At 35.4% G+C, this 27,509-nt stretch overlaps 1 protein-coding gene across 1 annotated transcript in view; it reads left to right on the top strand.

The window, feature by feature from the left end:
- Positions 1 to 27,509, top strand: part of Lrp1b (LDL receptor related protein 1B) — a 349,921-nt gene that overhangs the window by 248,347 nt on the left and 74,065 nt on the right. The window contains exons 38-42 of the mRNA XM_076928219.1: positions 1,393 to 1,616; positions 3,042 to 3,148; positions 19,800 to 19,916; positions 21,372 to 21,545; positions 23,214 to 23,339. Coding sequence (XP_076784334.1) covers positions 1,393 to 1,616; positions 3,042 to 3,148; positions 19,800 to 19,916; positions 21,372 to 21,545; positions 23,214 to 23,339 — 748 coding nt within the window. The remainder of the gene's footprint in view (positions 1 to 1,392; positions 1,617 to 3,041; positions 3,149 to 19,799; positions 19,917 to 21,371; positions 21,546 to 23,213; positions 23,340 to 27,509) is intronic.

Here is a 27,509-nt window from a genome sequence, read left to right as displayed (position 1 = left end):
AGAATAATTGTTCTCAGAACGTGTGTGTGTGTGTGTGTGTGTGTGTGTGTGTGTGTGTGTATATCTGAGACAACTACTTTCTTTTGTTCATGACCAAAAGACTATTATATGTTAAATTAACATTTTTTGACTATTCACCAGTTTGAATGATAATCAACTGAAATAATTGTTTCTCTTCTTGGTATGATACTCCTGTGGGTCCCTTCTTCTTCTGGTTATGCAAAATAAACTTGATTATGTCAATTTAATTATTATGTTAGTTGCATTCAAAGTGGTAAACTTAACTAAAGCCTTCAGATGGATATTTTGCTCACACTTTCTATGAATATTTTTTATCTTTGTTTAATGATAACTGCAAAACAAAATAACTAAAATAGTCAAGCTCACAGACAGATATTTCAACTTACCTGAAAACATACTGAAATGTTTTTCCTGTTAATGTTTCTGTTTATCCTACTTTTTTTTAACTGTTAAAGCCAACATTTTGTGGCAAAAATCGAGTAAACCCTCTACTCTCTCACATTTCTGAAAATATGTATTAGTCAAAGTCTTTGAATAAGATTTTCTAGCTGTATATATTTGAATCTTAGGACTAAACCATTATATTTCTGAGTATTTTAAAATTGAATAGGTATGCTCTAATTGACATGTATATGAATGTTCACCATGTTAATTGTAATGGCCTAAAATTCTAAATGATGCAAATTGATACAAATAGCTGAATGCTGTGCAAATCAGTATATCACCATAAAATAAAATGAAGTTAGGGCAAGGACTGTAGAAGCTCAAGGAGTTTGCAACTCTATAGAAAGAACAACAAAATCAACCAACAAGATCCCTCAAAGCTCCCAGGGACTAAACTACCAACCAAAGAGTACACACTGGGGGACCCATGGCTCCAGCTAAATATGTAGCAGAGGATCACCTGGTCATGCATCACTGGAAGGAGACCTTCTTGGTTCTGTGGAGACTAGATGACCCAGGATAGGGTAATGCTAGAGCGCTGAGGCAGGAGTAGATGAGCGGATCAGGGAGCACCCTCTTGGAGGCAGGGAGTTTTCCAGGGGAAACTGGAAAGGGGCATAACCTTTGAAATGTTAAATAAATAAAATAACCAATAAAACCATGAAAAATACATCCATCAATAAATACAATGGTAACTGATTCACTTAAAGACATCTGTAAATTATATGTGTGATGTTAAGCAGAAGTTAAGAATAGAAGATACTGCTATTCCTTAATGGATATATTGACTGTATTGCTTGAAAAAAAATCACATAATAATATCTAGAATATCACTTAATAACCCTAAATTTCTAATGTGTAGATACAGAAAATGATGCAAATTTTCTCCTGACAATACTGTATTGTATTTCTTTTCTCTTATTCTAGTGTCCTGAATTTAAAAGGCCTCGGGACATTGCTGTTGACTGGGTTGCAGGAAATGTTTATTGGACTGATCACTCCAGAATGCACTGGTTCAGCTATTATACTACTCACTGGACAAGCCTGAGGTACTCCATCAATGTAGGACAGCTCAATGGCCCCAACTGCACCAGACTCTTAACTAATATGGCTGGCGAGCCCTATGCTATTGCTGTAAATCCTAAAAGAGGGTAAGTTGAATACTTGATGTTTTTGTTTCTTAATATAATATGAATATCGATATTTATAGATTGTATTCTGTACTTTTGTTCAAAGTGAAATAGATTCCTGAGACCTGCAAATCCCTGTACTGCTCTCTCAGGACTGTTTCCTTTTAAGATGTGGACACCAAATATTTTAATAAGTGTTTCCTATATCATGCATTTAGTACACGTCTAAGAATCTCTTTTCTTGTCTCCATGTGTTTATGTGCATTGATTACAACCAGTGGAATTGTCATGGTAATCACATGACTACTATTTTAAACCATAATAGAATATGAAACATTAAATATTTTGAAAGGAGTACTTAGAGATTAAGATTAACAAAATATGAAGGCATAATCAAACTTAAATCTCTTTACATTTTGATGACTTAATGTGAATATATCATTTTTCTGGATATTAGATTAAAAATCTTCCATTCAGTGTTGAAAAGAAGAAATTTTAAATCAAAGACTTAAATATCAAAAAAAAATCCAATTCTTAGAATTGTAGAATATGGTATCCACTAAATGAGAAAATCATTTCCTTTTCAGTTATTGAGTACTGCCTGTGAGTTTAGCATTTGGACGGTAGATGTTGAAGGTTCTAGAAGAGCTCAAGGCCAGCTTCAGCTATGTAAGGAGCTTGGTGCTAGCCTGGACTTTCATATATGAAAAATAAAAGAAAAAGAATATAGTACTCTGTTGTCATTTTTTTGGTGGGGTTATTCCAATGACTTTAACTTTTCATTATTTTATTGAAAATAGATTTATTTTTCATATAATGCATTTCAAATATGTTTCCCTGCCTCCACTCCTCTCAGCTTCCCTCTACCTCCTCTCAGGAGTTTATACATATACACATATTATTTTGATCATTTTGATACCCCACTCCCCATTCTGACTCCTTTTGGACCCCCCTCCTCACCATGTCCCCCTTGCAATTTCATATCCGTTTTCTTTTAATTTTTCATTTTACCTTTGTGCCCACTTATTAGTGAAGTCATCTATCTATAAGTAGTTGGATAATCTATCACTATTGGAAAATCTCAAGTGAATAATCTGTCACTATATAAAAAAGATAATTGCAAGTGATAGAAATAGTGTTCTCTTTAGGTTTTTAATGAGTTTTCAGAACTAAAAATTGTATAACAACAAATAATAAGCTATGATGTACCTTGCTAAATATTGTATGTCAGAATTTACATTTGGGTAGCATTTTATTTATAATATTGATTTGTAACACTCTGTGTTGAAGCTGGACACTGTATAGTTTTCACATTGGGTCAGGAATCTACTTAATGAGGGGACTGGGTTATTATGACACATGTGATTTGAGGAGATACTGGTAAATGAAGGAGACAGTTGTTACAGCACCATCTCCAATCTAATATCCTTGACCTACTCTTTTTAGGATGATGTACTGGACTGTAATTGGGGATCACTCCCATATAGAAGAAGCTGCCATGGATGGCACTCTCAGGAGGATTTTAGTACAAAAAAACTTACAGAGACCCACAGGTATGACATATTCAGCACATATTATATATGAAGCAAAATGCTAACCATATTAGTATTAACAGTTTTTTTTTCAAGTTTTATTTATGAAAGAACCATGTTACAAGACAAAATAATGTAAAGTATGATGTTATGTACATTAACATTAACATTTTATATTCTAGTATACCAACCCAAAAGTCAGGTTACTCATGTGCTGATAGCTACATTAGAGAACATTATTTGAAAGCCACCAAAGTTGTTACTAAGTTCTTACATGAATAAATTTTTGACAGATCCCAGCAATTTATTGAGGTATTATCACAGACATATGTTTAAGTTACTGAGATATATGGTAATGTTTATGAAAGATGTCAATTGAAATGAACTGAAAAGTGATGGCAAATATAACTACTTTCTGTAAAGGCCAGGTTTCACAGTGCTTGTCCTTTAAAATTATTTCTTTTTATTGGTATGCCATTATTCTTTCCTAATGTTATCTAAGACTCCTAACCCTGCTCTCTGAGCACCATCTTCTTTCCACATTTCCTACTGGTTCTCTCAAGCTGCTTTATCTGAATGCCCAATGCATGTTCTAATACTTTGCTATATCTTTTCTACTGTGCAATATCAAACTTTGATGTTTGAATAATAATGTATTTACAAACTATAGAAATCCAAAGATTATGTGCCACCCATGCTACTCAATGTATTCCAGTTAAAAGAACAGAATGATGGTTCATGTGCATGATTTATTTTGATTTTGATTTATGCTTGGTTATCTTTTATACTTAAAAATAAATTTGGGAGTTACATTTCATTGACTTTGAATTTATTTTGTGAATTGCATTTAACCCTACCATTTTTATTCTTTATGGAACTGAGAAGGTTGAAAGATTCAATCTATCATTATATGTCATTCATTCAAGTACCATGCAATTCTGGAACTGAAGAAAAAGTTTCTACACTCATGAACCAAGTGCCAGCCATTGTAAAACTTATGCCATAGTAGAAATTGTGGTGCATACTTAAATAATTTAACACATTTATAATGACTTTATAGAAAAGAAAAGCATTATAGGATGGATAACTATATGGGATACTATTTCATTATGATTCTACAGAACTTGATTCTATAATTTGTTGGTTAAGAAATTACCTCCATAGTGGCAGCCAACTATGTTAGATTTAGTTCACTATGACTGACACGAAGAAGGTTACTTTGGCTTAGGGTTTTAAAACTTGCTAATGAAAAGCATTGCGTTAGTCTGAAGTAAACGATAATAGCATGGTGTTAGCAGTGTTTTTCTGATACTGCTCACCCAATGGAAAAGACGAACCAGAGAGAAACAAATGACCAAGGACCAAGTGTAACCTTGAAAATGCTACTCTCAAGTTCCCACACTTTCACAACCTCTAAGAGTACTACCTGATTTGCTTCGTGTTGCTATGATAAAATATTCTGACCAAAGCAAATTATGAGAGGAAATGGTTTATTTGTTTGTTTGTTTGCTTATACATCTTAGCCACAGTTTCCCCTTTCCTCTATTCCCAGTCCATCAGCACCATTTCCCTTTTCCCTCCAGTTCCAACCACTTCTCCTTTATCTTCAGAAAAGGCCAGGCCTCCCACGGATATCAACCAGCCATGACACATCAAGTTGCAGTAAGACTAGTCTCCCCTCTCCTATTAAGACTGGAAGAGCCAAAAGATGCAGAAACAGGCCCTGGTTCCACTATTAGGAGTTCTACAACAAGCTATACAACTGTAATTTATAAACAAAGGGCCTAATTCAATCCCATGCAGGCTCCATGGTTGTCAGTTCACTCTCTGTGAGCCCCTATGAGCCTAGGCTAGTTGATTCTGTGTATTCTCTTATAGTGCTCTTGACACCACTGGCTCCTCCAGACGTTCCACATTTTTTTTCAGGATTCCCCAAGCTCTGTCTAAGTGTGGCTGAGGGTTTCCACATCTTTTTACATCAGTTGCTGGGTGAATCCTCTCTGATGACCATTGAGTTAGGCACCAATCTATGAGTATAGCAGAGTATCATATAGGAATCCTATCATTGACCTTTTCCAGTTAGTTTTGTTTCTATGGTAGTTTACTGGTCTTTTGAGTCTACTTCCTGATCTTCCAGGCAATGTCAGAGGCAAGCTCCTTTTCCTGCCATGGGTCTCAAGAAAGACCAGTAACTCATTGGCTATTCATACAATTTCTAAATAAACTTTACCCTAGTACATCTTATAGGCAGGACAAATTATAGTTCCAAGGTATTGTGGCTTGGTTGATGTCCCTGTCATTATACTTGCAGACCTGCCTCTTTACAGAAGACAGGCAGCTCAAGCTCCATATCCCTCATTACTAGGAATATCAGCTAGGTTCGTCATCAGTAATTCCTAAGAGCTTCCAGGGCACTAGGTTTCTAGTTTGTCCCAGAGATTTTACCCATTCAAGTTTTTTGTCCCAGTACTCTCTCCCTTCATTATCCCCCTACCTGATCCCATCTGGTCGCATCCCCAGATCCCCACCCTTGTCCATTCTTGATGTCTGTTCTATTTCCCCTTCAGAAAATGATTCACGCTTCCCCCCCTTGAGCCCTCCTTGTTACTTAGCTTCTCTGCATCTGTGGTTTGTAGCATGGTGTGATGGATTATATGTGCTTTGCCCAGGGAGTGGCACTATTAGGAGGAGTGGCCTTGTTGGAGTAGGTGTGTCAGTGTGGACATGGGTTTTAAGGCCCTCATCCTAGCAGCCTGGAAGTCAGTATTCTGATAGCAGGCTTCAGATGAAGATACAGGATTCTTAGCTCCTTCTCCACCATGTCCTCCTGGATGCTGCCATGTCCCCATCTTGATGGTAATGGACTGAACCTCGGAACTTGTAAACCAGCCCCAATTAAATGTTGTTCTTATAAGAGTTGCTTAGGTCATGGTATCTCTTCATAGCAGTAAATCCCTAACTACGACAGAAGTTGGTACTGGGAGTGGGTTACTGCTGTGATAGGCATGTCCATTTTTTTATTTGAAAGAATGTGAATTTATGGACTTTGAATTTGGAAAGCAGCAGAATGCTTTAAGTGGGGCTCAATGAGCTATCCTAGTAGGAACAAGGAAAACTTTGTTAGTGAAAGAGATTTTAATTGTGTAGACCTGGTTCAAGAGGTACCAGAATTTCAATATGTGGCATAGAGACTATTTTTGTGGTATTTTAGTAAAGAATGTGGCTACTTATTATCTCCTCTCTGGAGTCTGCCTGAGGCTAGGGTGAGGAGTTTCAGATTAATTGCTCTGACAAAGGAAGTCAAAAAAGCCCAGCAGAGACTTTGATTTCTGGTTAAGTCTCATGAAGAGCATTTTGAACAAGCATAGCAAGTTTAGAAAGGAAAAATATAAAATATATGTTTTGAATATTAAAGGAGCACCAGCCAGTAAAATGGAGCCAAATCCTGTGTTCTAGGAGAAAACAGATTAAGGGATTTGGGGCAAGATCCTACCTAGCTAAGTTTAGACCCAGGCATGCTGATGGTGCACAGTTTTAATCCTAGGAGACAAAGCCAAACAGATTTCTAAGTTCAAGACCAGCCTAGGTCCAAAGCAGGTTCTAGTTGAAGAAAAGCTTAAATCTAGGCATGGTAGTAAACACCTTTAATCTCAGCATTACAAGAGACAGAGCCATGCAGATCTCTGAGTTCAAAGTCAATCTTCAGAGCAAGTTCCAAGAAAGCCAAGCTTAGGCAGAAAGGGAGTTTAAAAACAGAAAGTTGGTGATAGAATAAGGGGGGCCATGTTCTGGGGGGCCAGCCCAGAAAGCAGCAGAACACAGCACCTTCAGCCATGTGGCTCTAGCTTTAGAGTGAAACATAGAAGATACTACTGAGACAATAGATGCTGGTTAGCTGGAGCTAAGAAATCAGTGGTGATTAAGAAGAGACCAGCATCACTGAGGTGAAATCTTCTAGAAAGTGTTTTGTGAGAGCACAAAGAAGCTGTGTTCCAGAGATAGCCAAGGTTGTAGCTTATGCTGCAGCTATACTTAGTACTGTGTAAGATTCACCTAAGTTGTACTAGTTTTGAAGGCACAAAGGGGTCATGGAGATCAGCAGTAGCTTGGCACTGTCAGAGGTCATGGAAGGCCATTAGTGAAGGCGCAGACCCAGTTGCTGATTACTAACCAGGACAGAAGGGGTCATGAAAAAAAGTTGAGACTTAGCACTATAAAAAGAGTTTATGAGAGACTATTAGTGAAGACTAATTGAGTGGATGAACCCAGGGTATTAGAGATGCCAGTACCATGGGATGATCATTAAGAAAAGAAGAGGTAGTAGAATAGATCTACCTAAGTTTAGAGTGTTATAGAGGGAAGAGCTGGAGAAGTGATGGCAGCCCTTTGGAGGAGCCCAGAAGATGATGTGTGGATCCCAACATTGAAACAAGAAGCTGTAACATTGAAATTGCCTTGAAGACTCCATGATTTTCAAGATGCCAAACCATAGGATATCTACTGATGAATGTTGCTAATAGGGAGTGGAACCAGCCTAGGAAAAAAGTTTGCTGTAGTCAACAAAGATGAAAAAGGAGATTGAAAACTACTTTGACATCAAACAGGGAGATGGAAAGTTTGGTTGGAGTTTGCCCAGCTGGTTTCCTGTCTTGCTTTGGGGATTACAGTTAAGTGATCAGATGGATCTCAGAAGAGACTTTGAATTGTGGACTTTTAACATTGTTGAGACTACTATAACTATGGAGACTTTGGGAGTTGGACAAAATGTACTTTTTATTATGTTATAGCTAGATATGGCCCCACAGATTCATGTGTTTGAACAAGTCTATGGGAGCCAGGGATTGGAATGTTTGTATATGCTTGGCCCAGGGAGTGGCACTATTAGGAAGTGTGGCTTTATTGGAATAGGTGTGTCACTGTGAGCATCGGCTTTAAGACCTTCATTCTAGCATGCTGTAAGTAAGTATTCTGCTAGCAGCCTTCAGATGAAGATGTAGAATTCTTAGCTCCTTCTGCGCAATGCCTGCCTGGATGCTGCCATGTTCCCACCTTGGTGATAATGGACTGAACCTCAGAACATGTGAGCCAGCCCCAATTAAATGTTGACCTTTTAAGAGTTGCCTTGGTCATGGTGTCTGTTCATAGCAGTATAATCCTAACTAAGACACATGATTATCCTGTACTTTGTGGCTAATTACTAATTATAAATGAGTACAAAGTTTGTCTTCCAGGGCCTGGATTACCTCAAAAAAGATGCTCTTTTCTAATTTCATCCATTTGGCAGCAAATTTTATGGTGTCATTATTTTTAATAGCTGACTAATACTCCTTCGATTAAATTACCACATTTTCTTTTACCCATTGTTTAGTTGAGAAACATCTAGATTCTTTCCAGTTCTGGCTATTAGGAAAAAAAACTTGCTCTGATCATAGTTGAATAAGTGTCCTGGTGGCATATTGGGGTATCCTTTGCCAAGGAGAAGTATAACTTGGACTGTAGGGAGATTGATTCTCAATTTTTTGAGAAACTACCACATTGATTTCCAAAGTGCCTGCAAAAGTTTGCACTCCCACCAGCAATGGAGAAGTGTCCACCTCATTTCACATCATTTGCAGCATGATCTGTCACTAGTGGAGTATTATCTTACCCATTCTGAAAAGATAGAATCTCAGAGTCATTTTGATTTTCATTTTCATGATAGTTAAGAATGGTAAGCATTTTTGTGAGCTTCCTGGTCATTTGAAATTCCTCTGTTGAGAATTCACTATTTAGATCTGTCCCCTATATTTTAACTGGATTATTTGGTTTGCAGATGTCTAGTTTATTGAGTTCTTTATAAATTTTAGATATCAGTAATCTGTATTTTGTGACTGGGTTACTTGGATCAGGATGATATTTTCTAGTCACATCCATTTGCTTAAGAATTTCATGAAGTCATTGTTTTATAAAAGTTGAGGACTACTACATTGTGTAAATGTAACACATTTTCTGTATCCAATCCTCTGTTGAAGGACATTTGGGTTTTTTCCAGTTTCTGGCTATTATAAATGCTATGCGTGGAGCATTTGTCTTTATTATATGTTGGAGCATCTTCTGGGTATATGCCCGGGAGTGGTATAGCTGGGTCCTCTGGTAGTACTGTGTCCAATTTTCTGAAGAACTGGCAGACTGATTCCCAGAGTTGTTGTATCAGTTTGCCATCCCATGAGCAACTGGGGAGTGTTCCTCTTTTTCCACACCCTTGCCAGCATCTGCTATCACCTGAGGTTTTGTTCTTATCTTAGCCATTCTGACTAGTGTGAAGTGGAATCTCAGGGTTACTTTGATTTGCATTTCCCTGATGACTAAACATGTTGAAGGTTTCTTTAGGTGCTTCTCAGCCATTCCTCGGTTGAGAATTATTTGTTTAGCTTTGTATTCCATTTTGTGAAGTCTGGTATAATTCTGATAGGTCTGCCTTTATATGTTACTTTGCTTTTTTCTCGTACAGCTTTTAATATTCTTTCTTTGTTCTGTGTATTTAGTGTTTAGATTATTATGTGACAAAAAGGATTTTTTTTTGTAGTCTAATCTGTTTGGTGTTCTATAGGCTTCTTGTACATATATGGCAACCTTTATCCCTAGGTTAGGGAAGTTTTCTCCCATGATTTTGTTGAAGGTGTTTTCTAGTCCTTGGAGCTGGAAATCTTTGCTCTCTTCTATTTCTATTACTCTTAGATTTGGTCTTTTTATAGTGTACTGGATTTTCCGGATGTTTTGGATTGAGAGTTTCTTAAGTTTTGAATTTTCTTTGACCTTTGTGTCAATATCTTTTAAGGTATCTTCTATGCCTGAAATTATCTCTTTTATCTATTGTATTTTGTTGTTGATACTTACATCTGTAGTTCCTGACCTCTTTTCTCAGTTTTCTATTCCAGGGTTGCCTTCATTTGTGTTTTCTTCTTTTTTTCTTTCTTTCTTCTTCTTTTTTTCTTTCTTTCTTAGTTTGTTTCTACTTCTATTTTTATATTTTGGACTGATTTGTTTAACTCCTTCACCTGTTTGTTTGTGGTTTTATATTTATTTAAGGGATTTATCTGTTTTTCTCTTTTAGGGATTCTACCTGTTTACCTGTATTTTGTCTTTATTTCTTTCAGTCAGTTATTTATATCCCTCTTAAAGGACTTTATTATCTTTATGGGATAGGATTTTAGGTTGGCAACCTGGTTTTCAGGTGTATAGGGGTATCCAGAGCTTGCCCGTGGTGGGACAACTGGACAACTGGGTTCTGATGATGCCAAAATATATTGGCTTCTGTTGTTTATGGTCTTGAGCTTGCTTCGCACCATCTGGTTATATCTGGTGTTAGCTGGCTTGGGTGTCTCTGTTTGGAATATGTCTCCATTGTCCCTGAGTTGCTGCTGGTCTCCTGGGAGGCCTGTGGCCCTGGCTGTGGTTGTGCTTTTTGGAAGCCTTCAGACTTCGGTGTCTTTAGAGAGGCATGCTTGCCTCCAATCTGTTGCCTGGGTACAGCAGATCTTATGGGAGACCTTCAGACTGTTGCTGTGCATGTAGTCAATATCCAGGGAGGCCTTCAGATTGTAAAGACTTCAGAGCAGCAGACAAGCTGACAATCTTCCCTAGCAGTAGGCACAGGCTAGTAAAAGGATATATTTTGAGAGGTAGAGAGGGTGCACATGGCTTATGCATCCACTGAGATCCTTGGGGTTCCTAGCTGCTGTGGATGTCTGAGAGCATCCTTTACCTGTTGCCCTGCTTGTAGCTGATATTCTGGGAGTCCTTCAGACTCTGGTGTCTTCAGAGGAGCAGACAAGCTGATGATCTACCCCAGCAGAAGGCACAGGCCAGAATAAAGCTATTTCCTGGATTTTCATAATGGTATTTCCCTCCCTCTATCCCTATTCTTCATAGGTATTGATTTTTTTCACACTGTTTCAGAATTCCTGGATGTTTTGTGGCAGGATTTCTTTATTTTTTTTTGGTTTAACTTTTTTTTGACTGATGCATCCATTTTCCTATCATATCTTTAATGACTGATGTTCTCTCTTTCATCCACCCTGTGTATTACATTGTCACTGTTCTTATTCTTTTTCATTCTTGAATTTGCTCAGTTTATGTTTTCCTTATTACTTCTACTTTCATTTTCATGTCTTTAGCAGTTTGTGTCTTTCAACTGTTTGTTTGGGTTTTTTGCTTGGTGTTCTATAAGGGATTTATTCATTCCCTCTAGTTGTTTGCTTGTGTTTTCCTAAACTTTACAGAATTTATTCATTTCCTCTTCAAGCTTTTTTGTCTTATATTTCAGCTATGTTCTATTATTCAGGACCTGCTGTAGCAGAGTAGCTGGACTCTGCTGAAGACATACATCCCTGGCGGTTATTGGTTGTTTTCTTTTGCTGGAATCTAGGCATCTGTATTAGGGGTGATTGTCGGTCTAGGTGCTGATTTTTCATTTGTCTTGGTTTGGTGAGAGTTTTGTTTCTTGAGTTATATTTCCTCTCTGGGTTTTCAGAGAGTGTTTTGACTGAGAATTCCTATTTTACTTGTTCACTCAGCTAGTGTATTCATGGGAGAATGATTGCAGGTTCTTTTTTTTAAGGCTGGTCTTGGTCTGCAGTTGAGCAAGGAATATTTGCTGGCATTGGGATCTGGGACACAGTGACAAGGTGGGAAGGAAAGGGCAGGGGGATTCATAGGTAAGTTGGGATGTGGGGAGGAGAAGCTGCAGCTGGTTTCTGTCCTGACCTAAAATTGGGTCTGGTGTAAAAGAGATTGTAAGGGAGGTCTGGTTGTAGCCTATTCAGTCTTCTGGCAGGTGTTTGCTGTGGGGCAGGAGCCTATGCCACAGGAATCAGACAGGAAAGAAAGACAAGGGGAGAGGTGGATGGCCTATGGGATCCATAATAGGACTGCAAATTGAGAAGGAGAAGCTACAGCTGGTGTTCTGCTGTAGCACTAGGAGTGACCCTGGGAATAGGCTGTGCACTCATAGAGAGAGTAGGGAAGGTCTAGGTGCAGCTTATCTGGTCTTCTGGCAGCTATAGTCTGTGGCTGAGTAGGGGATATTTGCTGGAGTTGGGGACTGGGATTTGTCCCAAGAGGACAGGAGAGCAGGAAGGTCTGTGAGATTCACAATTGGCGTGCACAGAGGGGAGGTCAAGCTGCAGCTGGTGTTGTGTTGCAGCTGGTGGTATGTTCTGAACCTAATTTAGCTTGCACAAATAGCACCCTTATAGAAAGTGATAATGAAATACTGTGAACTACTGTTCAGAATTTCCATGTGTACATATACTATCTACATTGGAGATGTATACTTGTATAAATATAGCCACTGAGATACTTTATATCAGAGTACCTTCACTGTTCATATATTGCTAATATTTTAGACTTAACATTTTTCTCCATATTCTTGGTGTATGTAAACATTTGTTCTAACCTCAAGGTCAAACATCATATTAAAATAAGTAGCTATCATAAAGTCTCTTTGTATCCGTGTGTACTTTTGTTCTTTATATGTTGTAGTTTTATAGAAATGTTACATTTCTGATTTGTACTCAGAGTCAAATACGATACTAAATATGTGACATACAGGTAATTCATTTATGGCTTATACTTTAAAGATAGTATCAACAAGATGAAATGTTGGAATACACATAAACCCTTCTCTGTGCAATTATGTAATGCCTATATATATTTGGTTTAGAAGTCTACACTCTAATCAAATAGCATACCACCAGATCTCCTATTGCAAAGATTACCACTGTCATAAGATATCAGTTTGTCACAGCTGTTGGTGCTCCATCAGCTTTGCCTTTAATGATACAATGTTAACCCTAATTAATATTCTATATATTAAATATTGTAAATTACTCCAAAACATTATCAATATTCTTTATTGTCATAAATATTTATACTTGAAAATTACATCTAAGTTTGTAGGCAAATATGATTAATATAGTTTTTATTCTGAATAATTACATTTATCAAAATATATAAATGAGAAATAAAGAAGTAAATATTTGCTAGTATTTAAGACTGTTGAACACTGAACCTGAAACTTGCTGTTTCAGTTAGATTGGCAGAGATTACATAAATAACATTAATTGACAGATATTATCTATACCCTTTAAAATATATGCCATAATGAAAAATACTGTATGCCAGTCATATGCTTAATCCTGGATAATAGAAATGTAATATTTCTATAACACCACAACATATAAAAATATGCAAATAATTATAATGAGACATAATAGTTATTCATTTTAATGTGATGTATAAACTTGGTCTTAGAATAAGTATTTATGTACAGATCAATAGTAATGTACACATAAATAAATATTCATGTACACAAAGAAAACAGTGATAGAAATTATATAAATAAGTGAAAATAGTAGGAATACATAAGCAGTGAATATATTTCTAAGCAAAGGCATCCCAATGGACATATTAGTGTAAGCACCCCATCTCCAATTCTCACACATATAAAATGTAAATACATACCATACAAAGAAGTGGTTCAAGATATTTCACTATCATTTTCTATTTGGGTACAATTTATAAAAGTTAAATAATCTATTATTTAAGGATTTTTTAAAGTTTTGGAGTTAAATGATTTTAAATCCCTAAAATATAATGGAAGCCTAGGCATCATGGACAATAAATACTATGCTGAAAGAACAACTCTGGGAATGGGAATCTGCTGTTCTGCATTACAACCTACTGAGTTGCAGTCTGTATTGTTTATGATCTTCTTGATGTGTGATACTGTTATACTTGATTAACTTGAATAAGGACAACACCAATAGATACGCTAATTCAGGAAACGAACAGTCTGTTCCCATATATAGAACTCTCTAGGCCACCAAGGAATGCAGAGGGTGAAAAAGCTAGTCTTCCTCTGAGAATACAATAGAAACAAAACTAAATGCTAAACTCAACATATTGTATTTATATATTTATGTACACACATGTGATATATATTATAGATATATAGATACAAATATATATATGTGTATATACAAATATATATACATGTGTATATATATACATTATATATGTGTATATATATATTTGTATATACACATATATATATACACGAAGATGAAGCAGGGGTTCAAAGGTAAGGTAGAGAGACATGAGGGAGCTTGGAAGGACAAAAGAGTAGAAGGAAGATGATACAACTGAATTCAAATTAAGAAAATAAAAGGTTAAATTTAGAAATACAGCACATTAGTTAAAATATACTATACTGCTACTAATTTTATAGTATATATATGCCGTTTTCAGTTCAGATAAAAACGTTTATATCTGAAGTGTTTTCATTTATTTTTGTTGCCATTGGCAGTTTACTAAAACCAAGGAGAAGCTATTTTAAAGGTAGACATGAATTTGTTATTTCATATAAACTTGACTTTTGCTATAATAAGAAAAGTTAGTTGATTTCTTTATTTAAGGAAATTAGCTTTAAATTTAAAAGCTAATTAAATTAAGAAATTAAATTAGCTTTCTGATTTAAAAAATGATTATTTTTTTAACTAAAAGGCTTAAGAAAAAGCACAGTCGCTGATTGAAGGATTATTTGTAATGTAAATTTCACTTATACAAAACTTTTGGTTTTTGTTGTATACTTTCTATTCTTGCATAATTCCATACAATAGTTCACTACTTGACAAGAATTGATATGTTCATGTGTACTTGTATTAAAACATAATTGATCATATGTTTACTCTTTTACATAATAAGCAAATGTAATCTAAAAATGGAAAACTAATTTAAGTGGAGAGTTTTGTTTTATTTACCTCTTCAGACTATTAAATTCATAGATGGGCATGGTGGTTATCCTTTCTTGACCAAGGCTGTATTTAACATTAATAGTGGAAACCTGGATTATTTCAGAGTTCATATTACTCAGAATTACCCAGAAGCAACAGAAATTTTAAAATCAGAGCTAAACAAAAAATTCTCAACTGAGGAATACCAAATGGCTGAGAAGCACCTAAGGAAATGTTCAACATCTTTAGTCATCAGGGAAATGCAAATCAAAGCAACCCTGAGATTCCACCTCACATAAGCCAGAATAGCTAAGGTCAAGAATTCAGGTGACAGAAGATGCTGGTTAGGATGTGCAGAAAGAGAAACACTCCTCCGTTGTTGGTGGTATTATAAGCTGGTAGAACAACTCTGGAAATCAATCTGGAGGTTCCTCAGAAAATTGGAAATAGTACTACCTGAAGACCCAACTATTTCATTCCTGCGTATATGCCTAAAAGGTGCTCCAACATATAACAAGAACGCATGCCTCCCTATGTTCATAGCAGCCTTATTTATAGTAGTTAACAGCTGGAAACAACCCAGATGTTGCTCAACAGAGAAATGAATACTGAAATTGTGGTACATTTATACAATGGAGTAATACTCCGCTATTAAAACAATGAATTCATGAAATTCTTAGGCAAATAGATGGGATTAGAAAATATCATTCTGAGCAAGGTAACCCAGTCACAAAATAACTCACATGGTATGGACTCACTGATAAGTGGATATTATCCTAAAAGCTAGGAATACCCAAGATACAATTCACAGACCACATTAAGCTCAAAAAGAAGGAAGGCAAAAGTGTGGATGCTTCACTCCTCCTTAGAAGGGGAAACAAAATAATCAAGGAAAGAAATATGGAGACAAATTGTAGAGCTGAGACTGAAGGAAAGGCCATCCAGAGGCTGCCCCTCCTGAGGCATCCCACATACAGACACCAAACCCAGACACCATATGGGGAATACCAAGAAGTACTTGCTGACAGGAGCCTGATAAGCTGTCTCCTGAGAGGCTCTGCCAGAGCCTGACAAATACAGAGGCAGATGCTCGCAGCCAACCATTAGACTGAACATGGGGTCCCCAATGGAAGAGCTATAGAAAAGCCTGAAGGAGCAAAAGGGCTTTGCAACCCATAAGAAGAAGAAGAACAACAAAACTAACCAGACCCCCAGAGCTCCCAGGGACTAAACCACCAACCAAGGAGTACACATGGAGGGACCCATGGCTCCAGCTGCATATGTAGCAGAGGATGGCCTTGTTAGACGTCAATGGGAGGAGAGGTCCTTGGTCCTGTGAAGGCTCAATGCTCCAGTGTAGGGGAATGCCAAGGCAGAAAGGTGGGAGTGGGTGGGTGGGTGGGTGGGGGAACACCCTCATAGAAGCAGGGTAAGGGGGATGGAATAGGGGGGTTGCAGAGGGGAAACCAGGAATGAGGATAACAAAAAATCAGCAAGCTCCACAGCATAGCCTCCACTTTAACTCATGTTACACAATTCCTTAGAGAGTAGCTAGGCAAACAACTTCTCTCTGTAGTATTTAAATATTAATACATTTCTAAGGTTATATTTCAACTAGATCTATATAATGAATTAAAGCTCATTATGACATTGCTTTTAATGCAGTTGTGCTTTCTTTTACACTGAGTGACTGTTTAAGTCTGCAAGTTTTGCCTAATCCAAAACTGTCTTTTATTCAATGGACTTTCACATGGAGATATACCAACTCTCTATGATATTAATTTGCTAAATATGTATTAATTGAAGGTACATATTGTAATCAGTGAACACACTACCAAACAAAGCAGCAAACTAAGCAAACTAATGAAATAATTAAGACTCAGTCCAAAATTTATGTGTTATAAATGATATTACTTTTCCACACTTGAATAACTACTTTTAAGCATAAAGTATACATTGATGGTATCTTTGCAAGAACATATGAATAAAATCTCGATTTGTAAAATAAATAACAGATGTGAAACAACCTGTTTTAAACATCTCTTTATATATATATATATATATATATATATATATATATATATATATATAAATTTTTAAAGTTAATTATTTTATTTATTTACATTCCAAATGTTGCCCCCTCTCAGTCCTCCATCCCAAGAATTCTTTCCCCTCCTTTCCCTCCTCTTTGCTTCTGAAAGGGTATTCCCAAGTCTCCCCACTCCCTCAGGCAGTACCGTTTTCTAGAGCATCAAGTCTCTACATGATTAGTCACATTCTCTCCCACTGAAGTCAGACAAAGCAGTTGTTTGCTACATAAATGCCAGCAGCCTTGGTCCAACCCATATATACTCTTCTGTTGTTGGCTTAGTCTCTGGAAGCTCCCCTGTGTCAAGTTTAGTTCATAGTTTTGGTCTTCCTATGGGGTTGCCATCCCCTTCAATTCCTTCAATCCTTCCCCTAACTCTTCCACAAGGTCTAAGACCCCCATCTAATGGTTGGCTATAAGTATCTGTATCTGTTTCAGACAGCTTCTTGTAGAGGTTCTCAGAGGACAGCCATGCTAGGATCCTGTCTGTAAGCACAGCATCAGTAATAGTGTTTGAGTTTGCTTGCTTCCTGTGGGATGGAACCTAGGTTGGGCCAGTCACTGAAAGTTCTTTCCTTCAGTCTCTGATCCAATTTTGTCCCTGCATTTCTTTTAGACAGGATTAATTGTGGTCAAAAATTTTGAAGGTGAGTTGATGGTATCCCTGTCCCTCCATTAGGGTCGGTCTCTGTCTAACTACTGGAGGTGGACTCTTCAAGTTCTGTCTCTCTGCTGTTGGACATTTCAGCTAAGACCACCCCCATTGAGTTATGAATGCCTCTCACATTCCAGGTCTCTAGGACTCTCTAGAGGTTTTCTTTACCTCTATCGCCACCATGGCAGCTATATTTATATTCATTTTCCTGACCCTTTGGGCTTCTTTCCTGTCTAACACACACACACACACCTGATCCTACTCCCCTTTTCTCTTCTTGCTCCCCTCTCTCAACTAGGTCACTCCCCCCACTTTGCCTCCCATGATTTTATTTTGTTCCCCCTTCTAAGTAAGACTGAAGCATCCTCACTTGGGCCTTTTTTCTAGTTTAACTTCTTAGGTTCTATGGTTTATATCATATGTTTTCTGTACTTTTTTGCTAGTATCCACGTATCAGTGATTACATACCATGCATGTCCTTTTGGGTCTAGGTTACCTCAATCGGGATGATATGAGAAACAACCTTTTAATAAAATGTTACCTTAGGTTTTTGGGGGGCACTTACAGAGACCTAGTAAGAAAGTGATGATGAACAGTCTTGGACTGGCCTCAATGGGAGAAGCTGTACCTAACTTGAGAGAGATATGATGAACCCAAGAGTTGGGGAGGTCTGGTGAGGTACGGGTGGTGGGGATATCGTCTTGGAGACGGGGGGAGAAGAAAGAATGGGATGAGGAACTATCAGAGGGCAGACCTGGAAGGAGATAATTACTGGACTATAAAAATGATTAAAATAGTAGTAGTAATAATAATGAGGGGGAGGAGGAGGAGGAAGAGGAGAAGAAGAAGAAGAAGAAGAAGAAGAAGAAGAAGAAGAAGAAGAAGAAGAAGAAGAAGAAGAAGAAGAAGAAGAAGAAGAAGAAAACTTGACAAAAAGAAACATACTAAGTCATATTACAACCTTATACAAAACTTTAATCCTCATTCTCTCCTATTTTAATTATCAGTCTTTGGTTGCCTTAAGCTGAATCATGCACATAGGTGTCTCTCCAAACTCAGGCCAGTTCTTAATGGCTTCATTTTATCTAAATTTCATGCATCTGTTGGATTCTGGGCTATAGAGCTTCAAAAGGAAATGTAGAATAAAGTTGGTTACAAGTTTAAGTCATTGTGGTACAAAAAACTTCCATTACTCAAGACAAAAACTAAACTATTAAGTAAAATCATAATAAACTAGCTATAATTAAGAACTCTGTAAGTATGAACAGGATGATTAAAGTGACCTCAGTGATCTGGTTAAAATTATCCTAATCACTTATTTAATAAATGCTATGTAATCTGGATGCATGTTTTCAAATTTAGAGATAATTTCATTTTTTTCTTTCTACAGTGTTGTTATATACAATAGATAAATTTAATGATTTTTTTTGTGTTTGTTTGCTTTACTTATTCACTTTACATCTCACTCACTGTCCCCCTCCTGGTCAGCACCACCCATAATACTTTCCCCTTCTCTGCTCCTTTTCTCTTCTGAGCAGTTGGGTCCCAACGCCTGGGTATCTCCCCACTCTGGCATTTCAAGTCCCTTTGAGGCTAGGCCCTTTCTTTCCCACTTAGGCCAGACAAGGCAGCCAAGCTAGAACATAATCCGCATACAGGCAACAGCTTTTGGGATAGCCTTTGCCATAGTTGTTCGGGACCTACATGAAGACCAGCTGCACATTTGCTACGTATGTTCAGGGAGGTCTAAGTTCATCCTATTCATGTTCTTTGGTTGGTGGTTCAGACCCTGAGAGCTCAAGGTTTCTGGTTAGTTGATTTTGTTGGTCTTCCTGTAACATTTCTATCCCCTTAGTGGCTACAACTCTTCCTCGTATTCTTCCATAAGAGTCCCTAATCCCTATCTACTGTTTGGATGTCAGTGTCTGCCTGTGTCTGACTCAGCTGCTTAGTAAAGCCTCTCAGAGGACTGCCATGCTAGACTCCTATTTGCAAGCATAATAGAGTATCATTAATAGTGTCAGGGATTGGTGCTAGGGAATTTTATATTTCTTAAAGAAAAACACCTATCCCGATTAAACACTGAAATAAAAATGTAATAGTAAGTAACCTCAGTTTCTTTCTATGTCTTGTCTCTGCATTTTGATTTCTCAGGTCTGACTGTTGATCACTTTGGTGAACGCATCTACTGGGCAGACTTTGAGCTCTCCATCATTGGCAGTGTCCTGTATGATGGCTCCAGTCCAGTGGTCTCTGTCAGCAGCAAGCAAGGTTTGCAGAGTACTTTTGTTATTGAGACTAATAATTCATGACACAGACATAGATGTACAGAAATTTTGCAACTTGGATTTCCTCTAATTCTTTCAAATTGCAGTGTTTATACTAATTGAAATCTTCAACCCTACTGCTATATTGAAGAGACCAGGGCAGAGAGCAACTCAACTTGGATAAACATGAGTACTTATTGTCCAAGTTCTGAAATTATTTCATTCTGTAAGTCATTTATGATTAGTGGCAGTCAACAGCAAATTCTTTTGGAATTATGATGATGGGCATATTCCCATGAGTTCATCATTGTGCACTTGGGTATTAGGCCAAGTGACAAGTTGGGTAGCAACCAAAACCCCTCCCACCAACAATGCAGGATCTCCTCTCTGCTTTTCTAAATACCTCCTGTCTTATTTTCTCATTTTCATTCTGATTGCCTCACATTTTCTTTTCCTGGCTGTCAAGTACATTTACTCTATTTTCCTTCCTTTGTCTTTTTTTTCCTTTTCTTATATCTTTCCATAATTTACCACAAGTGCAATGTAAATGTAAAAAGGTAAGACTGTTACTATTATGTTAACTAAATGTAACATTGCTTCACATCGTTTTTATACTAAAATGAAAAAGATGAAACAATAATTGAATGACAAATTGATGGTATGTCATTAGATTGTGCATTCATTTTCCTGCTACTGCCATTGCTTTGTTTGTTTGTTCAGTTCTCATTCTTGGATATTTACAAGATATTTCCTTACTTTTATTTTAATCTGGTATAGTATTGCAAAGATAGTGAGAACTTGGAGAAAAAAAAAACTATATACATATATATTGAAGAGACCAGGGCAGAGAGCAACTCAGCTTGAATAAACATGGGTACTTACTGCCAAAGTTCTGAAATTATTTCATTATGTAAGTCAAATATGATTAGTGTTAGTCATATATATATATATATATATATATATATATATATATATGCTAGAATAAATATATATACACACATACACATATATATTCTTGTAATTACATGATAAACCATTAAATCAGATAATAGAATTTAATTTAAAACTTGATCCATGAGAATTTTTTTTTGTGCTACAAATGAGGCATGCCTTTGTTTTTGCAAACATCGTGGTAGAGAAAATTGCTTGGCATATAATAACCCCAAGCTATTTTGGGTGAAGCTGCAAAATAGTGATGGAAATATTTGTTCAATATGTTGTGAGTGACATATTCATCACCTGCAGATAACATTAAAAGTTATTTTTAATTTTGAATTGATAAATAAAACCATAATTGGATTTTGGATTAATCTAGACATTTTAAAAATTTGAGTGTATGTACAACTTGCATTAGCAAATATTAATTATAAAATATAACTGTTTCTTCATGCCATGATTGTATAACGGAGCTTGGTGTTGCTCACACTGGAATTTATTCCTTTTTTCTCAAACATTTCAGGTTTGTTGCATCCTCACAGAATTGATGTCTTTGAAGATTATATATATGGAGCAGGACCTAAAAATGGTATATTTAGAGTTCAAAAATTTGGTCACAGCTCAGTAGAGGTCCTAGCTTTAGGTGTTGACAAAACAAAGAACATTTTGGTATCACATCGCTATAAACAACTAAATTGTAAGTAAAATATCTCAAACTTTCTCCTATGGCTCTTAAAATAATGTATTTATAATTATGGTAACTATGTCTGTATTTTTAGTATACTTGCTAGTTTGCTTTGGTCTCTACAGATATTTAAAATCAACAAGTCACTTTTGCTATAAGAGATATAAACATGCTAGTGCATTTTCTTAGACTGAAAATTCTCTATTAAAATAATTTTAGGAACTTGTAAATACATGGATCAACCATGAAATTATGAACATTCATCAATAGTCAGTTCCCACTACTGTTATTACAACCATTGACTGCCATATCAATAACACTGCAGCCTCAAGAATGTTCAGAGACCTCTTCCAAGAATTGTATCTTCTCTGATTTGTTGTTCTTCATTTTTTATAAACACAAATCTTCAACCTAGAAAGGATTCCTTAAATAAATCATTGAGAATTGAGATGTGAAGCTATGTTTCAAACTCATTAAAGGATAAAATGTAGGATTGAAATTTTAAAAGTGATGTGCACATAAATGTTTATTAAATTGTTTCAATTTATTTATAGTCACTTTTTATGGCAAATAAAGTAGTTTTCATGCTGACTGTTGTAATTATTGGAAAGACAACTATATTTATTCAAGTAATTGTGAGCAAATTCTAGCAGGACATAAAATTCTTTAAATACCTCCTTATATGTTGTTGCCCTTCATACACATGTTGGGTCTATGATTAACATAAGGACACTTATTCTACCTTATATTTCTGACTAATTCACAAATACCACTTATTACTGTGAAATCTGCAATCTAAAATTAATTTATTCCTATCCTAAGAACTGAATCTTAGCAGAAAGGTTCTGTGGTCTGGCTATAATAGGAAACACCATTAATCACCTTTGACCACATAAGATGCTCATTAAATAATGCTTTAGATAAGATAAATGTATTACTCAGTTTCACATATATGCAAACTCCCATACTTACTGTATGGGACATTTTAACATGTTTTAATTTATATCCCTTTTTAAAATTTGAACTTATAAAAGCATATGAATTTTAAATCTTTGTGAATACCAATGATAAGTTATTATCATTGAGTAAACCTGTATGGTAATTATAAATTAAATTTTGGATCTCCAAACATTTCAATTGGGTGCATTTTTATAAGCAGAGAGGTCCATGAAAATTTAAAATAGTGAGAGTTCATCAAAGTGCTCAGTTAATAACTTCTTGTGTTATAAGCTCAATTTAGACTAGTCACTAAGGTTGAGTCTTGAATATTCTAGAAAAGGCAATTACCAGATCATTATTCATAATCATCCAGTGACAAAAATAATCAACATAGATAACTGTGCATGAACTGAACCAGAAAGAAAGCCGTGTAGTTTTTAATTTAAAACCAGACTAACTCCATGAAGACGTAATCCTGAAGTTTTGCCAAATGTGTAAATTAAGAATTTTCCTTTTAGAGTGAACAAATTCCTTATTAATAAAGGTATTGAATAATGATTTTTTATTACTTATAAAATAGAATGCTAATATTAAAATGAGAGAGCCTCAGTAAAAATAATTGCTTTTCTTTCTTTTTTACTTTGGTTATTAATCATTTCAGTTTGCAGAATTTCATGCTTTTGAAACCTATTTTAACCTTTATCCCACATGTATCTGTTTTCTTCATTTTGTTTCCATCAGTACCCAATCCTTGCTTGGATTTGTCATGTGATTTTCTCTGCTTACTGAATCCTTCTGGAGCCACCTGTGTTTGCCCAGAAGGAAAATATATGATGAATGGAACCTGCCATGATGACAGTCTGTTAGGTAGGTATTCCCTGTTATTCTATATAGTCAGATGAATTATTCTATAGAAAGTGAGGATAAATTTATGAGTTTTGGAACTAAGCAATATTACTTGTTCTGTCAATTCATCCACCTTAGTGTCAGGTGCTCTTGAGCTCCTTCTGTAAAAACAGTCCTCTCTACAGAAGGTACTCTACTTTCTTGTCTGTATCAACAGAATGCTGTACATTCAACTTGTGATCAATGAATCAACAACTAAAAAGTTACTCTCAGAATGTAAATGTACAATTAGTTCTTACTTTATAGATAATAATTTGAGTATGATGTTTCTATATTGATATAAATTCTAGCTCCAAATCCATTTATATATTCAATGTATTTACTTTTAATTCCTTTGATTATCTTATGTATGGAGAACATTAAATTGGAAAAAACAGAATACTTTAAAATTTACCTTAATCTCTCGTGTAAAATATAATTTACATAAAGTACTATGAGAAGCAAAAATGATACTAATATATATTATAATTTTATAAGAAAGATATAACATTAGTTTATGACCTAAGGTCTAACTTAGAAGTAAAGCTACAGTATTTCTTCATGTAGGTTATAATCTTGAATTATGAATTTAGAATGAACAGCCATTTATCAGAAAAAATGGTATTTTTAAAAGGTAAGATTCAAAACCAAACAGTAAGATGAGAAAGAAAAATCAAAGTTTTCTCTTGAATACCTAGTAGATAAAACTCTTGCAAACTTATGATATTAGTCATAATCACAACAATCCTATTAAAAGAAAAACCTGTACTTACCAAATTTTAAATCACAGACAAAACCAGCATGCTGTTGTACATTTTTGGATCACAGCAAGCATTTTCAAATGGAAGATAAATTTAGGATGTCTTCACAGCAGGGTTTCTTAATTACTTGCTTTCTTCTGTAAAGATTCACTGCTCATCTTCGCATCATACCTTCATCCTCACTTGCCCTCCCCAATCAGACTACTAGCTCCTTGTTTTCTAGTATGAGTTTCGATTGCATTCAGTTTAAACAACTTAGAAATAGTCTACATCAGCTATATTTTTCCCTTTTGTAATGTCTACATTTTACACATTGAATATACAAACCTAAGGAAATTAAAAGATGGAATGATGAATGATATACACAAATACATGGTGTTTATCTGCACAGTCATGGCTTTACAGAAGGGACCTACTTTCATTCTTATAGGATTGAGAGGATTATGAAGTTTGAGTATTATTTGAATTTTCTGTATGATATGATTTTGGATTTAGATTTAAACTGAAGACAGAGGAAACTCTGAAAGAACATGGAATGAGGGTATATAGAGGATATCCTGAAACACTGTCAGGAAGAAGAAGAATGGAGAAATGTGTGGGAAGCAAGTTTGCAGTTTCTAATAGTAAGCTATGGATCATTCCTGGTGACAATTGCTAATTGTCATGCAGTTCATGAACAGATTCTGTTACTGGCATATGATAACCCTTATGCTTTGTTAATCTCCTACCATCTAGAGTAACTATGACCTTAGTTGTGCTGTGAAAATTACGTATTTTAAAATATTATTACTTTTTTTTTACTGGCTAGATCAAGGATCTGTATTGTGTGGGAGTTTGCAGTGTACCCAATCACTTAGAAACCGAGTTTGTTAAAATGCCAGCTACTGCTTTCAAGTGAAAATACCTTATCCCACTAGCCTCCCACCCACACATCAATAAACTGTGCCCTCACAGGAACTTCCTGTGTTCTATTTCTACTTAAGTATTCAAGTTTGTCTTTGTCAGTATAAATAAAACAATGTGCTAGAATATAAATAAGATCTAAGTAATTTTTTTTATGTAGCTAAGCCCAAGTATCTTTTTTCTAATATGCATGTTTTGTATAGCCTGGTTTGTCAGCTCTTCAAGTGTTAGTTACATTCCTTATCTACTAAAAGATAAACACACACTATTTTAACATTCATATAAAAATTTTAAATTCAAATATTACTCAGCCTTGGCAGAACACTTACCTGCTCTTTTCTAAAGCTGATTATAGTTGTGGAAGTGTAGCTTCAGATTAATATTTTGTTATTGATAAGTACAACCTTCTGTTTAAATATTGCTGTTTAAATAAAACTATTACTGTAAGTTTGGAATGACTATAACTCAAGTTTCATTTTATTAGTGCCAAGTGTTGTTTTAAAATTGGTAGTATCTAATAAGTTCTAATATTGAGATGTTCATATTCCATTGTGTGTAAATTTTTGAAGCTTGTGACATTCCTATATAATATCTACAAATAAATGCAGTTGGGAATTAAACTTCCCAAAATGTTTGAAATGTTTATCTCTAGTGTTCCTATTTAGAACCCTTTTTTAGGGCTTGTTTGTATTTGTTTGTTCTGAATGAGTTAAATATAGTTTAGGATGCTATAAAATAAACAAACATGATAACACAGTGAATTTGATCTCCCCATAGTCAACACACTGTAGAGGACCCCATGTTCCAAAGTAATGGGTACTTTAATATTCTCAGAGATGTATTATCTTCACTTTCCCACTCCCTGCATGTATCTGATTTCTTTTTACTGTTCCCTAAGTGTTTTACCACCTTTATCCAGCATACATTGCTCTGCTTAGATCATCCTCATACTACACAACCAGCATAATTCAAAAGCATCGTATCCATCATTCTGATGCCAGTTAACAACCTGCCAGTACATTTAATCTCAAGCTTTCTAGGCTCTTCAAAGTAATTATATCTGGACAAACTTCCAAAATGTAGTGGGCCTCTCATTCCATCCCTATCCCTTCAGAACTTTGCTTACTGTCAACTTCTCTTCATAGTCATTACCATGGTCTGGTCAGACATTCATTCATTTTTCTATCCCAGGATCTAGATTGTACAAATATACCTCTACCTGCATTATTCCCAGTAAACCTTATGAGCAGTCAAGAAATAATGTTCAGAAATAGGATTATTTCAACAATTTGTAGGATTCAAACAGTATAAATCTAATTCTCAGTGCTTCAACATTTTTCTGTTGTAGACAGTGTAGATAGATAGAATCACTATAGGCCATGTTATTGCATGAATGCATTCATTGTGTATACTTAGAAATTAATATTTATAAAGTTTTAAAATATTAATATTTGTTTCAGTATTTTATTTGATTTAATACTCTTAGCATATTTGAATTTTCACTTTGACATTAAGTTCATTTATCTAAAGAATCCAATTAAAGATTAGATAGATTACCTCATATGGCTGGTAAATGACAATGGAACAGAATAGAATAACAGAAAACCTACTGGCAAAATTAAGGCCACCTAAGTTTTTAACATGGTATAAACATGTAGTTGAAAATGATAGCCTGTTTATAAATGATGTTTAGAAAACTGAATATATGCTTTCATAAAATAAAATTAGATTTTTATTATTTGCCCTATAAAATACTTTTAATGAAAAATAAAATTTAAATTAAAAACACAGAATACTGAAACTGCTAAGGAAAACATAGAGAATAATCTTCAAGATATTGGTCAGACAAGCAGATTATGAATACTACTCAGATACTACAAAAACTAGCCCCTCAATTAAAATAAAATTAAAAATGGTTTCTGCAAGAGAAACCATCAACTGAGTAGCAGGAATAAAAAATCACACATAAAATTTATAAAACCTGTATTTTATATAGGGGATTATACACAAAATTTACAAAGAGGTACAAAAATTTAAAGGTATTTTGAAATACTGTGTCATCTTAGAGTTACTAGCATTAAAAAAACTATCTGATCACAAAACGAAATGTAAAGAAAGAAATGCTTATTCAATAGTGATGGGGTATAAATCAATACAAACATTATGGAAATCAATTTGGCTGCACAAAATATTAAAAATTGAATTATTATATGACCCTACTATACCACTCATAAGCATTGTTTTATTTATTTTTCTTTCCATGACAAAACATCATGACCATGATTATATGTATATGTATGTGTATATGTATGTATATGTGTATATATATATGTAGATGATATATATATATATATATATATATATATATATATATATATATACAAAGCATTTAATTGGGCTTTTAATTTCATAGCCTGAGCATTCACAATGGTTGAATGAAGGCATGGTGGCAGGAACAGCTGAGAACATCTCAAACCTCAAGCACATA

This window comes from Arvicanthis niloticus, chromosome 2, assembly GCF_011762505.2.
Source record: "Arvicanthis niloticus isolate mArvNil1 chromosome 2, mArvNil1.pat.X, whole genome shotgun sequence".
Taxonomy (NCBI): domain Eukaryota; kingdom Metazoa; phylum Chordata; class Mammalia; order Rodentia; family Muridae; genus Arvicanthis; species Arvicanthis niloticus.
The sequence above is the reverse complement of the archived record's forward strand: the minus strand, read 5'-3'. Positions and strand labels throughout refer to the sequence as shown.